Genomic DNA, 14,803 nt, shown 5'->3' with positions numbered 1-14,803 from the left:
TTCCCAAGAAACTGATCAATTAGGTCGAGTGAAGGGCAGCCCCTTCTAGTACTGGGACGCCAAGTCGCACGTGCGTCTCAAGCACTGATGGAGGCGAAAGCATCTTTAGACATCTTGTCTCGACCACTTCTTGATATCGATGCGCCCTCTTCTCAAGTAACAGAAACAGCCAGGATTCGCTACCGCTTCATTGTAGTGATCGGGTCATGAGGGTCCAATTTTTCGCTCATAGCCGGTGGTGCTCCCGCTTCCCCTCGTTAATCCACCCGCATAATGTCCACAATGCTGAGAACGGCGATATGGAGAGATCTTGGCGACGCGAAGCCGATAATGAGGCTGGTGGTGTAGCTAATACCCTCGAATTAATCCTTTTCGTCTGTCGAACACAGGAATTGGTTCTTGGGCGAGACAGAGGCATTGAAAATAAGCCAGGTGCTGTGAATCTTAGTGGGGTCTGGCTCCCAGTGCGTGTTAATTTTCGACGGATATTTCCGATTTTCAATGCAAATTAAGGATACCCAGGAAAAGCAAAGCGCGGTCTCGTTCGTGTTTGTATACACCCACCGCCTATGCCATGTCACTGACGACCACCATTGATCGTTACGGACGTTGCAGCTCAGCGCCGTTTCATTCATCCCTCGAAGGGACCTAATCCATATCGAGACGTCACGACTAAGAGCAGCCTGTAGAGTCACCTTGTTCCTTGCCGAGTTTTACCTATCCAGGCAGACTTTTGCTCGAAATGCTTGTTAAGAATTTCGTGCTTAATGGCAAACACGCTTCGGCTAAGCACTCGCAACTTCTGTTAGAACTTGTGAGGTAAGACGTTTAGCACAGCTGAACGTATACTATAGGGTGGTCGAGTACCCTGCACCACGAGCAGCGCCACTAAAACTCTCTATTGATGCACAAACTATACACCAACATTTTGTTTTCTTTCTCATAGCAGCTTTCCCTGTGCCGAAGTGCTCTCCAAGAGCTCGCCAACGACCGAGGAAGCTAACCACTTTAGCCTGAGCTACTTCAGTGGAAGCCCAGTTGTACTGTGTTGAGCGAGACTTAGCGGACAGCTCGCAATAAGCATGACACATGGTCCACTGTGGTCGGCCCGGCTTTACTGTGCGCCAACGTCGACGGATTCCAGTCGCTCGCTGGAAACTGTCGGCCGGATGAGCGGAAAATGGGGGGTTTTCAAAGCGGCCGATTCTTGAGCCGCCGAGCTGGAAGAGAAACACATTGAGTAAACTGCAGGCCACTGTCGCGCGCTCGACACCTGCCATTCCCGATGTCGGGATGAACAGTGGTAGCAATAATTCGATACATAAATTGTAAGCAATACAAACAGTTGCCACTATTTGTAGTGATTACCACACTGTTCACGACGACACAAATGGAGACGTTGGTAACGTTGCTAATCGCTGAATTGCTTGCACGCGCATTGTGCGTACAGATACACACAACCCATCTGCCACTGTCCATCGATCAGCTGCACCCAAAAATTCAGGGGGCACTTTGTTGACCTAAAGTGCGGTGAGGCGAAAGCCTTATAAGCGCAGTGTTGCTGCTTGTGTCACTGATGCGTGGTTAAGGTGTTAGGCTTCGCCTCTAAGAGTGGAACGGCTCAGCGTCTTGCAACGCTGCCAGGGAGTCCATAGAACGCCATCGCCCGTTTGGTTTTACGCCTTGCTCGTCGGTAAATTGGTTTTTGAGGAAAGGGAATTATCTGTCTCGCATACCTCGGTGGACACCTGACCTCGCCGTAACGGGAAGGGAGGAAGATGGGAGTGAACGAAGACACCGTATTCACCAGACGCGCCTTTGTTCCTTCCAAACCATTGAGCTGGCATGGCGGAGTGGTAGCGTGCTCGTCTCGCACTCCGGAGACCGGGGCTCGAATCCCGAGCTTGACCAGTTTCCTACTCTCGGTTTTATTTATTTATCTAACCTGACTAGGAAGGTTAATTAGTCTAATTAGGTAAGAAAGCAATTAACTCAAGTCATTCTCACTTACTTGGAGCATCACTATACGATCCCTGTAATTGGTTACATGGTTACTAGCCAAAGTACAATTGGCCCCGTTTGAAATTCGCGCGCTGTGACATCACGACCGTTTCGACCAATTGAAAAGCGTGACATTTCTGTCGACAACTTCTGCTTACAACGATGAGGCATTAAAGGCTTCCGCCTTAATAGTTACCCCCGCAATGAGCACTTACAGGCGTAATCACCGCGATGGGTGGATATGCATTCGTGGATCTCCTCTCTTTCTTCTTTCACTGCCACATCTCTATCCTTACGGCGCTGTTCGGGTGTCCACCGAGATGAGACAATTACTGCGCCATTTCCTTTCCTCAAAAAAACAAAACCAGTCTTGCTGTTATAGCGTATAACAAAAACAAAACATAAAGAAAAGAAAAAAGAGACTCCACTTGGTGTTTTCTTAATCTCTTTCCCCATCCTGTACAGCGGCGTATAAGGACAATTGTAGATCGATGGAGAATGGTAGTTTCAACGTCAAAAGGTTGCAGGAGAGAAAGGAGAATGGACCACGGTACGAACGCGAGCTAAGAATGATATCGTACCTGCAACCAACAAGGAAAATTATGGAGGGCACTGAAGACTACTTACGTGCTATGAATGAGAAAGCACTTGTGTGTCCCCGTGGGATACTAGTTAGCTATATTCGTTTACTAGTTAGTAACTAGTACAAATGTATCAAACACCTTTCTGCTAAAGGCTTTTAGGTCAAATACCTTAGGCTAGAGGCCTTAAGCAAAGACCACCCGACATGCGTGTACATGTGAATAAGTTTGCGGGGATACGGTGGCCGCAGTTTGCAAATGACAGCGTTAATTAGAGACATGAGAGAGGCATTTGCCCTGCAGTGGGCGCAGTCAGCCTGATGATGATAATGATGAAAGCACCTCTTTAACCAAGCCAAGGCGTCACTTCCGGTTTTGTCGATGTCACTTCCGGTCTCCAGGACCATGGTGACATCTCAAGGAATTTTGATGACCACTATTGCGGTCGACAACGACAACGCTGGGTTTTGTTGTTGATGAGCCATAACGCTTTCGCCTTAAAAAAAAGGCATGGCAAGCGTATGCGAAGAGAAGAAAAAAGATGGTCCTTGAGGTTGAGGGAATGAGGCGGCAGCAGCTTGCACAGGACAGGTTATTTGGAGAGATATGACAGGGCTTTGTCCTGCGGTGAACGCAGATAGAGTAATGACCATGGAAGTGAGTGGACTAATTATGTTGTCGCACAGCGATACTGTAGACGTACACGAAAAAGAAAGAGTTGGGGGGGGGGGGGGGGGGGATCTACGGAATCAATGCGACGGTATGCGTTCGCATTATACTTTGCAACCGGCATGCAAGGACACGAAGGAGAACGCTCCGCGCACGTTCGACGCACTTCGAAGAGCGAAGAATTGACGACCGGTGCGCACCGACTGCACGCTCCCCATTTCCGCCTCCTTCCTCCACCAGCTGCGCCTCCACGTCGAAGCTTCAGAGGAATGTCAAAGGGCAGTTTTTGCCGAGATCGGTGTTCTAATGCTACGCAGTCAGATGAATCGGCACCCAAACAATCAAGGCGCGCACCTGGCAGTAAAGCCGTCCCCGTATCCGCCGTCGGCCGTCTCGACCAGCGTGGGCGGTCGGTCGCAGAGCGGGCAGCGGCGGTTGCGCACCTCGGACGCACGCAGCCACAGCACCAGGTTGACGCGCTGTCCGCCCAGCGTGGACAGGGCGCCGCTCAGCTGCTGGCCCCGGTGCAGAAACGCCCAGGCGGGCTTCTGGCGCCGGAGCCGGGTGCTCGAACAATCCACCAGGGGACGCTCGCGCATGTCGCTGAAGAATAGCTCGCCCCCGTCGAACTCGCGTCGGCCTAGGCACACATTGAGCGTCACCTACGACGCACGGGGTCAGCCGATATAGGTTGTCAAGGGCTGCATTGCTTGGCTGCGATGACTTGTTGGGGAAGGCAGCTGCCGTTCATCATTAGGTCCTATCTCTGCAGGAGACCTTTTTCTCAGTGGTCTTGCGCTCGTCAAAGCCGCCCTAACCCAGCAGGCTTCCTGACCTCTTCAGTGAACCTAACCACCGGCAGTCATCGCTTTGTGGGCCTTTCTCTACCAGGGTCTGTACTCTGCCACTGTAAATCTGCACTCTGCGTCCATCTATCTGCATACTGAGCGCCTCTCGTTCACCACAACGTTCACCAACGTGTTTACTTGAATTACATGCAAATTTGTATGAACAGCGTGCGGCTACGTACTACCGCTCTAGTTTCGAACGCGTACTCCTACGAGTTCACGTAACCATTCAGTTGATGATAATGCATTTTGGGGGCCTTTTACACAGAAGGAAACCTGTCGCTATGTGACTATACTGTCAGCTGAGGGAAAAGGTCGGAGAATTCCACTGTTTCCTGCTCAGAGAATCCTTTCAAGTTCGATATCGGGCTACCATGGGCGTCACCTGGCTCACCTCTGCGTTGTCGTAGTGGAAACCGGGTCGGCTCTCGTGGCCCGGCTCGCAGACCTCGGCGAAGACGTTGTGCGAGTCGAAGCGCGCGCCCGCCCACCCGGGGAACAGCGCTTGGCACAAGGGCGTGAGGTAGTGCTCGCGCAGAGGAGTCACGAAAAGCTCGTCGAATCCAACCTCGCTCAGCACCGTCTGCGCGACATTCCCACACTTTGAGTACTCGCGGACAACGAACGGAGTCTTGAAGCTGCATACGCGTACAGGTGCGCGAACGCGCTAACCATACTTCTGAACGTAAAGCGGCAAGCTTCCAAGTGATTCTTTTCCGTCGCATTGTTTCGCGCTGTGTATGCTTTCTCCTCCCCCTCTCCCTTCTCACGTACCTAGCTCGGTTGAACGCGGCATGCACCGTGCATTATCTGTGAGGTGCGGCATCTACGATTTCTCCTTAATGAAATGTGTTTTACAGAAGACCGGGAACGAGTCCTTCACGCACCGAGTAGTTGTTGAGGATGTTGGGGCTGATCTTGGGCATCTCGGAGCTCCCGAAGTGGTCCAGCTCCTGGAGCAGCCTCTCGGCAAACGCTGGCGCCAGCAGCGGGATGTGGTACACCTCCTTCTCTGCACGCGCCATGCGTACTGCGTGAGCGAACGCACCGATGACACACGACGCAAAAGCGCTGGCAACGCTGAGCTCTATTTCCGGCTCTCTGTTTCATCCCCGGTTCGCTTCCGGGGCCACAAACGCGAGTCCTTCAGCATTCGCACTCAGTTTTTTTCCGCATTTTGGATATTTGCTCGTCTCCATATACAAAGTCGCATCTTGTGAGTATACTCACTTAGGGGGCTAACGAAAAGGCTTGAAATTAGATTGAGGGCAGCGCAGCAATTTATGGAGAAGAAAGCGACAGGCTGAACATGAAGAGACAGAGAGCAGAGTGGGGCTGGAAGGTACCTTAGTTGAAGTCAAGAAGAATAAATGGGACTGCGCAGGCTTGTAATACGAATGGAAGATAACCGATGGTCCCTTAGGGTAACTGAGTTGATTCCAAGAGAAGGCAAACGTGGCAGGGGGCGGCAAAAAGTCAGGTGAGCAGATCAGATCAGGAAGCTTGCGGGCAAAGGTGGCCGCAGCTGGCACAGGACAGGGTTGACAGGACGGATATGGCAGAGGCCCTGGTCTCTCGGTGGAATGACCCCGCTGACGACGACGATCGCAGACAGGGTATTTATTAGACAATGGGTGTTGTTGATAGCGTGTCCTCCCGTAATGCTAGCAGAAATCAAACTGGGTTACGATTAGAGCACGTTATTTAAATGCGCAATGCATGCCGAATGTAATATACGTATACAGCATTGTTAATCCTGTAAACAATGTGCAATATAAAATGGCGGGCTCAAAATCAAGGCCAATTATGACGCGCGTAAATTGTTCTAACGTTGAGGAGTGAAGCCCCAGATGCACTTAAAAAAAAAGAAAAAACGGTTCACCTGCTGAGACTACCCAGGAGGGTGGCAGCGATGCCGGCGACCTGACCGTCTTCACCGCTTTCACGAACTCCGGGTCCAGGTTCGACTCCTGAACGGGAAGGGCCACCGCGCTCAGATTGTTTCCCTCTCAAGTCGCGGCTAAAACGCGATTTGGTCGGAATAAGGGCTTAAGCCACAGCGTATGCCTGAACCCTCAAACGAGTATTGAAAAACTGCTTTGTGCCTGTCGTGCAAGGTTGCCTCCAGGCTAGCACCGCTACACGTCACCTGCTCAAAGTAAATAACTGATAAGCTCAATTAGGCCAGTACGCCAAGATTATTACAAAGCAAATATTCACTGCATGCGCAGACAGCTCTTACAGTTTCTAACACCGTTCTCACCTCGAGCTGTTGGTCAATTCGGTCTCGCGCTACCATCATGCTTCGTCTTGGTCACTTGGTAGACCGACAGCCCCGGACATGTGGTGCTCCCGGGTTCGATCCCCACGCCGGGACGAATATTTCTTCACTTTTGAAGCTTCCGTGAAAGCTGTATATCATTCTCTTTGTAGCAGTTTGGTTGCGCTTGGGTGGATGCTAATAAGTAATTACTCCCATACTACAAGTTTACTCCACGTTGGGGGACTCCCCTAAACATTGCACTAACACCGCTCCCACTTCGACCTGCTGATCAATTCGTTCTCGCCCTGTCATCTGCTAACCGGCCTGATAGTAGAGCGACTATCTTGGTCAGGCAGTGGCCCTGGGTTTGATCCGCGGACAGAAACAAATTTTCTTCAACTGCGAAGCTTCTGTCAAAGCTGTATAGCATTTTCTTTGTAGCCGTATGGCTACGCTTGGATGGATGCTAATGAAGGATTATTCCCTTATTAGTACGATATTTTGCATTTCGCCTAAAGCAATTCTATCTGGTTTTCGCGCAGCATCCTTCCGGCGAGGTCCTGCAAGCTACATGCAGTATATGACACGAGCGGGGTGATAACATCCCACATTTTTTTACATCACTTTTACATTACTTTTTTTTTACACCACTTTTACATCACTGCTGCCGCAGCTCGCGCATCCACTGGGCGTAAATAGCGCGCAAAGGGCATTGCAGCAGATTTGTGGCGGGAAGAATAACGTCGCACCTTGAGGTGGTAGACTTCGGCGTCAAAGGGTATGTAGCACATCCCGAGCTCGTCCTCGGTGTCCCTGGTGCGCCTCGCCGCCTCAACCTCGCTCACCCGTGAGGACACCACGCCTTCAATCTGCATTCCCGGAAGAGGGCGCCGTTATCGAAGCGCTGCGAGGGTGCTGACAAAGGCCGCGAGCAACGGTGCGAATCCACTGCGTAGCGGAACCTTCTCAAATATTATGGAAGCCACTCAACGATTAACCCGAGCGATTTCTCCAGGCAATGCTTTCAGACTTTGTCTACAGCCTTGGAGCGGAAACAGGAGCCCTACAGCGAGGCCCGAAAGCTGATCGCGGCGGCAGCGAAGTGGTGAGCGCATATGTTTGGTATAGCACGTGTGGTTCTCCAGACGCTTAGCGAATATTCGTATACTTTGCCTGAAACAGGAATGGTGGAGGTTATAGGGCTCATATGCGCTACTGTGGTCTGTCGATCCACATCTGCATATGACCTGCCAAGGGAAAGGAAGGGAAAAGAAGGGCTCAGGACCTACATGACGGAAGCCAACAGACACTGAAACCAAGTAGTATAGTGGATTTTTAAAATTTGTGGTGTTAATCAGTGCGAGATTAATAGTGTAATTATTTTAAAGCTCCAGACGCCTACGGTTTTTCTGGGCTGCGTGATGACACGAATGATAAAGTCATTCTTGTATTTCATCTGGGGTGCTACGGGGTGGTTGAAATTTCGTAAGGAGGGCGGTGAGCAAGGAAGGTCTACAAGATGTGACGCCATAGGGGGGTGTTACACCTCTGTACCAAATGTAGCGGCCAAGATTTCCTGCTGAATGAAGCCGGCAGTTTATACCAAAACACAACTTCTCACGGTAAGAATTCAGAAAAAGAGAACGTAAAACTTTTCTCTCAGAATCGGTCGCTCTCTTCAGTAGTCTGCGAGGTTAGACATAGCGCGAAACATGTAAAGTTCTCTCGCAACACGAAATTGCTTTTCGTAGGGATATGAGGTACTTGAGCATGTTGATCGAGCTATGTATAGCCGTTTGCTAATGGATACAAAAATATATGTTTCATCCTGAATTCTCGGGAGGGAAGGGGCGCCGCCCTCCTTCCCCCACTCCTTCCAGAAGCCCATTTCTGTAAGTGCGATGCTAATGAACACAAAAAGGCTGAAAGCGGATCCGGCCCATATATGCCCATGCCCATGGATCCACGCCAAAAGCTAACTGCAGTTCTGCCCGCTAGCAGCGGTCCATTCTTGACAACAGAAAATATTGCGGGTTAAAAAGAATTGGTTTTTGTGTTGCCTTTATTTTTGTATTCTATTTTGAAGCAGTTTCCTTCTCTGCAAAATTCAAATTTTGTGGTGTGCCTTCGTCGCACACAGAGAAAGCAGAAAAGAAAAAGACAGGCTAATAATGCATGACAGTTTTGAAGCAACCGATACCTACAGCCACGATTAACCCCGTCGTGTCCTGCCGACACGCATCCTGACGCAGTTCGGCCGCCAAGGTAGACATCAAGGTCGTCGCGGTGTCATATTCAAGGTCTCCCTAGCTCTGCTAACTTATTTGCCCTCCAAACTTTTTGATGACACTTTTCTTCACGCTCGCACGCTTTAAAACTTGGCTCTTTCGTATGCGATTCGGCGCTCAACTTTTATGTGAGCAAGGAGATGAAAATGAACTACGCATCGTTACGGTAGGAGAAGTGCTAGAAAAACATCCAAAGCAGCCTGGCACCGCGATCAAAGAAAGCACAAAAAGAAGTGCGAGATGTGCTCCAACCCTCGCGACGTACGAAACGTGGATCGGGACATCCCTAGCGTTCCCTAGCTAGGGATAAGGTGTGCCAGAAACGACTCCCGCACTGAGAACAACTGGTCGTTATGAACGAATGAACAAAGCCTTTATTCGAGGTGGCGGAATTCAAACAGAAATCGTAAATACAAAAAAAAAGGGGGGGGGGGGGAGCGCGGACAGAACCATCCACATGACCACACCATTGGAGCCCTGAGAGTTGTGGGGGTGTAGCTCAGTGGTAGAGCGCTCGCTTCGCATGTGAGAGGCCCCGGGTTCGAACCCCGGCACCTCCATATGTGGCATTTTTTTTTTTAACCTTTACCCTCATACTATCATGGTAGAGCTAATGCTGTGAGCACTGCTACTGGCATGACACTCGGATCGTCACATAAAAAAATTGTGGTCTCATTATGAACGGTAAACTACTCACAGGTAGTTGTATTTATGGGTCTGACACACAACGTCGGACTATACAGTGAACTTTTTTTACCTAATATGCATTAGTTATGACTGGGAGCACGTCACAAAAGAAGGAATTACGGCAGAAAGGAAAAAGAATCTTTTAATTTTTAGACAGCAACTGGATTCCAGAAAGATTTCCCCGTTCCCGATTCGGGCGAAAAAAAAAGTTCGAGGCAAGTTCGAGTCCAGTACTTTTAACATCGTGATCAGTGCTCGTAATACATAATCAGAAACACAATCCTTTAGCATACCGTGTACCATGTATACACGGCGCACCATCAGTGCGTCGTGAACTCCGTCACCTGTAGACACTGGAGTAATTCGTTAGGACTGATGCTTGGGCGAGTTGGCGTGCCATTTTCAGGAGGAACATTGCGAAATAGACGACGACTGTCTGTGTGTGTCTTCCTTCAGTCCTTGTCTATTTCGCGCTGTTCCTCTTGAAGAAGAAAACACTGGAAAAAGGCAGCTGCGCGGACGCCAGCTGCAGCATCGGGCTCACTGGCGGTGGGCGGACTCCGGTACTACAGTTACGGTAGCACGGCACAAGGTATACTAAAGGTGCTGCGAAATATCTGAAACGTCAACCTTATTTTCTCTGACGGGAGCAGGGGACAGCACTTCCCATCTCCCAGTTAATTTCGGCGGGCGGGCGGACAAGCGCACAAAGAAAAAAAAAATTCCGCCATGCTCTGTTTAGTTTCAGTCAACGTCCGTTGTAACCATGACCTCCTTGGTTTACATGGAGGAAGGAAAATCGGTTCCAATGCCTACTGGTTTCTTCCATGAATGTGCATGCATTTTTTTTAGTTATTTGTATGCCTCTATCCCCAGCGACTAACAAATATAATGGGGGTGTAGCTCAGTGGTAGAGCGCTTGCTTCGCATGTGGGAGGCCCCGGGTTCAAACCCCGGCACTTCCACAGCAGGTTATTGTTTTGAACGGCCGATGCTATGTGCATGACGACATAACTGAGGTGGAAGTAGAAATGCTATGTGTGTTTTAGAAGAAATCCTTTTGAACGAATTGCCCAGCACAGATTTTCAGTGTGCTCTCGGAGTGTTCAGCAGCAGACATGTACTGACTGTTGCGTAAATCAGAGAAAATTGAAAAAAAAAAAATATCTCGGCCTAACCACACGTTTGTTCGGGTTCAAATTTCGCACAGAGATTGCAGTTGGTGGTCAGTTTTGTTTTATACTACATTCAGATGGGTACTTGCCTGATTCGGTCAGAATTATTTGGGAATCCCCAGTCTGCGGCGACGGCGAACCAAAACCGAAAGACTTCGCAGCAGTGGTACCCGTGGCGCCATCTCGCACCCACCGGAGAAACGAGCCCTCTACCGGGGTGGGCGGCGGGGGAGGAGTTTGACTCGCATAGCCAAGTTACGGGCATGGCCTTCTCTTGATCGCTGTACGATCACATTTTCGGTGATGTCTTGCGCTGCTTCGCAGCAGACAGCACCAAGCAAAGATAATTTGCTCACCAACTTAGCACATCTGGGTTTCTCCGGTGGGTGCGAGATGGCGCCACAGGTACCACTGCTGCGAAACCTTTCGGTTTTGGTTCGCCGTCGCCACAGACTAGGGGGATTTCCAAATAATTCTGACCGATTCAGGCAAGTACCCATCTAAATGTAGTATAAAACAAAACTGACCACCAAATGCAACCTCTGGGCGTAATTTGAGCCCGAACAAAAGTGCGGTTAGGCCGAGAGAAATTTTTTTCGATTTTCTCTGATTTACGCAAAACGCGATATAGAGAATATGACAGAAGCCAACAGCCAACAGAGAAGCTATTTATGTGTGTTTAAAAGCTTGGTTATGTTTAGCTGGGACATATGGTGTGTGTGTGTGTGTGCGTGCGTGCATGCGCAAACGAAGGTGAATGAAGATAGGCTTATTCAGGTAAGGCGCCTTCTGCGGCACAATAGCGTTGGCGGACGTTATAAAACATAAATAATGTTAACTAGTTAGCCGCTAACTAATTTCCGATAGCCAGCTTTTTAACTATAACAGTTAGGCCACTGATTAAAATTAGACTTGTAGCCGGCCGTTAATAACAGCGTGGTACAGCCATATCAGTTTTTAGAATTTCGAAAACCCGATTACCCTCGGCGCTGTGACTCGACAAATGGCTATTTCGATCATAGTTACGTGCACTGGTGGGGTCAACTGTTTGCCTGCCTGCTTTGGCCTGGCGCGATGTTGGTTGTAGCTACTTTACGTAGACGACACCCCCGGTGCAAGCGTTTCAGTTAGTGTTTTTCAAAGCGATGTACACCTTTTCCATTGACACTTTGTTCCTCACGTCAATAATTAAAGAGGTAACTAATCAGGCTTCACTAATTAACTTTGAAGACACTAGGTCACGCGACTCAAAACCGTCAGTTGGTTTCACACGGCTACGACATCCGCTTTGGGACGTTAACCCCAATAAATCAAAGCCATAAACCACATATATGCGGCTACGAGAATCACACTACAGGATAACATTCGAGGACTTAAATACTGGCAGCTTCTTTGTCGAAGTAAGTCATTGATGAACTACCCAATAATAAAAATCGGTAACAGATATGTTACCTGGGCCCCATGAGTATTGCGTTCTGGAAAAGAAATATCGCCTGACGTTGATTTGAATGACAGCGAAGGCATTGCATATGTCCAGCATATGGGTCAAAAGACTTCAGGCCACAGGGTTTGCCTTCGATAGTTTGGCAGCTACAACGCGCCAGCAGTTTCAGACTTCTGAAAGGGGATGACAAATTAACCCTTCTCCACTTCTCCGAACCTTCAAGCTTCAAGGGTGCCGAACTGGACGACTGCATAAGTCCTGCGAGCTGATTTTTGACTGACAGTGTGCTACATCGCCACCGCGGTAAATGATACCGAGCGCTCTGAGCGGCATTCATGGGGCCTAGTGTATACACAATTCCTGGCTTAATTGTCGCATTTGTAAAAACTATATAGTACTGTGCGCGCTCGCTCAATCATCTCACCCGCTTGATGATGGCTTCTTTCTGTTCCGGCGAGTCGAAACCGTATCTGCTGAGTGGCTGAGCAAGAAAACGAAAAAAAGAAGCCCATGAGTAAGCAACGAAAAGAAAGAAAAGAAGTCCATGCATCTACAGAGTGCTGATGCTAGAACCTGCTCGCAGCAACCTTACCGTGTCGAACTGCCGAAGGAATGACTCCCTGCCGAAGTAGTTGATCCTCATATCCAATTCGGAAACTTCAATGTCGCTGCTTAAATAACATGCACAGCGGTAGAATTTCTGCTTTTTCATATCTGCAATGTTTTCCGCGTAACGACGTGCCGGGGCCAACCCCACGCTGATGTCCCAGGCTGCAGCCTCTTCATAATGTGGATGGTGGCACTTCAAAGCACGCGCAGCGCACCAGTTCTTGAATGGTTTGAAGACAGCGGCTAGCATACATATATTTTTTAAGCAAGGGGGACCGCGAAGGAGGAGTCACGGCCAGCAGTGCATGGCACAATTGACCAATACAATTGAAATTTTCCCGCGAGCGAATGACTTCCCGGAAAAAACCAGCTCGACACCAATCGAAGAAAAAAAAACATATATTATAATAAACATTAATAACACTAATAACAAAAAATAACAAATAAAACTAAAGTCAAAGAATGGCATATAAACAATTAATTCAAAGAAAATTGATACAATTGTTTTTCTGCGGTACCGTTCTTGCTCCGTTACCAAAACATGGCGGCGCTCTCAGATTCTTTGCGGAGCGAAACTGCTAATGTAGCGCCGGAAAAAATCGAAGAGATTCCCCAGAACGCTTGGATGGTGAGCAAGATGCGGCGCTTTAGTGTCATAAAACTCTCAGATTCTTATGTTTTCATCTGGCGGCAATTCTGTGGCCGAGGTCTCTGGTCCCGCCGCCTCACTGCACCACCACATTGACCGCTTGCGAAACTAATGCTCTTTAGAGGATGCGTGCAGGAGATATGTTTGTGCGTTTGTGTAACTACATTCTGCTTTGGACATCCCGTGAGCTTATAGCAGTATGGAGTCATCACCTCTTTTACTCTCTCTATTTCCCTCACTTCCATTTCCTCACTGTAGTGTAGTAGGTGCGTGCTTCGGTACTTGCTGTTTCGCTTACTCCTTTTTTTTGATGGCCTACTCGGTAGTTGATCGCATACTGAGCCTTCGCCCTCCTCTCCGATTACTTCGGCAGGTAAGGCCATGTGAGTGGTACAGCGAAGAGCACGCGGATTGCAAAGGTACGTACGTTTATTTAGATACTTTCAAAGCAGCGGAAGCGGAAAGCACATGTCCATTGACTATGATAACTTCTAAAGGTATGTTCCTCTTCATTTGCAAGGTATCAGGGGCAAGTTTCACCAATATTTTGTTCACGGCACTACCTTGGACTGCAGCCAGTGGCGGAAGGACTACGAAAACTGCATGCTTTGGAGGAATAAGAAGGACCTTGATGCACTTGTAAGTATTCTAACTGCACAAAAACTGGTGCAGATTGTTCCTGAAGCCGTGGCCTTGATAACTGTCATGGACACTTGGCTAACGATATAGAAACAATAATCGGTAGCAGCAGTTAATTGTTTAGAACGACACGCACAGTAGCTTGACAGTTGATTACACCTTTACACTGTTTGTGGAAAATTCCTCTGGATGGAGGCGTGGCCCACATACAATGTATTAAATGCATTTTGTACTGGGACACCTGCGTGTAGGTCATGTTTACAGTAACATATGTGCAAGTGTGTGCCAGGAGACCATGCTTTCCCTGTGACCTACACAGTGTGGCCTACCCCCACTCCCACTGGAGACCATTACGTGCACTTAGTAGTACATGTGAATTTATAATAGAGCATGACAAAAATAAATATTTTGTATACTGGGAATGTTCTACTTGGATCTAGTGGGCATGTGGTTTGGATCTAGGTATGCATTCATGTTTTGTACTCTGTAAAGATAAAACATGAGGGCTTGAACTTTTATTCTGTTGCACTCCTTGTGTTAGAACATGGGCACTTTGTTCTTTTTCTTCTTTCAAACAGAAGGCTGTTGTGGAAAGTGAAGAGAAGAGGAAGCATGACCGCCTGAAAGCTAGTTATGACAATGACGTCTGGGAATTGAGGTCGAAGCCTCCCGAAAACTGGAATGCACCTTTGCCTGACTGGTTGAACAAGAAGTTTGAGAACAGTTACCTTGACCTGGCAAAGAAGCAACAACTGGAAAATAAGAGTTCCTGTTGCATCTCTTGACACCCACTGACGTGGCCTGTTTAGTTGAGCGAACCACTCAGACTATTTGTAGGGTAAATAAAAAAATAGGACTGCATCTAATTTGGTGAGCTTTGCTGTCTTTGTCCAGCTGGTGCAAGCCAGGGTATGCACTGGTATAAGATATAACCGGCCAGCTTCCTAGCA

General features: G+C 48.6%; 2 protein-coding genes and 2 non-coding genes across 4 annotated transcripts; 3 read left to right on the top strand and 1 right to left on the bottom strand.

Moving 5' to 3' along the window:
- Positions 1 to 1,114: 1,114 nt before the first annotated feature.
- Positions 1,115 to 12,776, bottom strand: LOC149365039 (2-oxoglutarate and iron-dependent oxygenase domain-containing protein 2-like). Its single transcript, XM_089575120.1, has 8 exons — positions 12,549 to 12,776; positions 12,381 to 12,437; positions 7,112 to 7,231; positions 5,982 to 6,069; positions 4,987 to 5,111; positions 4,494 to 4,682; positions 3,606 to 3,913; positions 1,115 to 1,220 (listed from the first exon to the last, which is right to left on the bottom strand). The coding sequence occupies exons 1-8, from the start codon at positions 12,666 to 12,668 to the stop codon at positions 1,115 to 1,117; spliced, it is 1,113 nt and encodes a 370-aa protein (XP_089431246.1). The 5' UTR covers positions 12,669 to 12,776.
- On the top strand, positions 9,139 to 9,210 carry TRNAA-CGC (transfer RNA alanine (anticodon CGC)). The gene has a single exon. It is a non-coding gene; the product is annotated as a tRNA-Ala (tRNA).
- TRNAA-CGC (transfer RNA alanine (anticodon CGC)) lies at positions 10,231 to 10,302 on the top strand. The gene has a single exon. It is a non-coding gene; the product is annotated as a tRNA-Ala (tRNA).
- A 325-nt stretch (positions 12,777 to 13,101) lies between the features above and the next one.
- LOC149365038 (synaptic plasticity regulator PANTS) lies at positions 13,102 to 14,719 on the top strand. Its single transcript, XM_089575110.1, has 4 exons — positions 13,102 to 13,193; positions 13,588 to 13,633; positions 13,735 to 13,853; positions 14,432 to 14,719. The coding sequence occupies exons 1-4, from the start codon at positions 13,107 to 13,109 to the stop codon at positions 14,636 to 14,638; spliced, it is 459 nt and encodes a 152-aa protein (XP_089431236.1). The 5' UTR covers positions 13,102 to 13,106; the 3' UTR covers positions 14,639 to 14,719.
- The last annotated feature ends 84 nt before the right edge of the window (positions 14,720 to 14,803 follow it).

Source organism: Amblyomma mixtum, chromosome 2, assembly GCF_055824585.1.
Source record: "Amblyomma mixtum isolate Tamu chromosome 2, ASM5582458v1, whole genome shotgun sequence".
NCBI classification, from domain to species: Eukaryota; Metazoa; Arthropoda; class Arachnida; order Ixodida; family Ixodidae; genus Amblyomma; species Amblyomma mixtum.
Note: the sequence above shows the minus strand (reverse complement) of the source record. Positions and strands in the feature narration are given on the sequence as shown.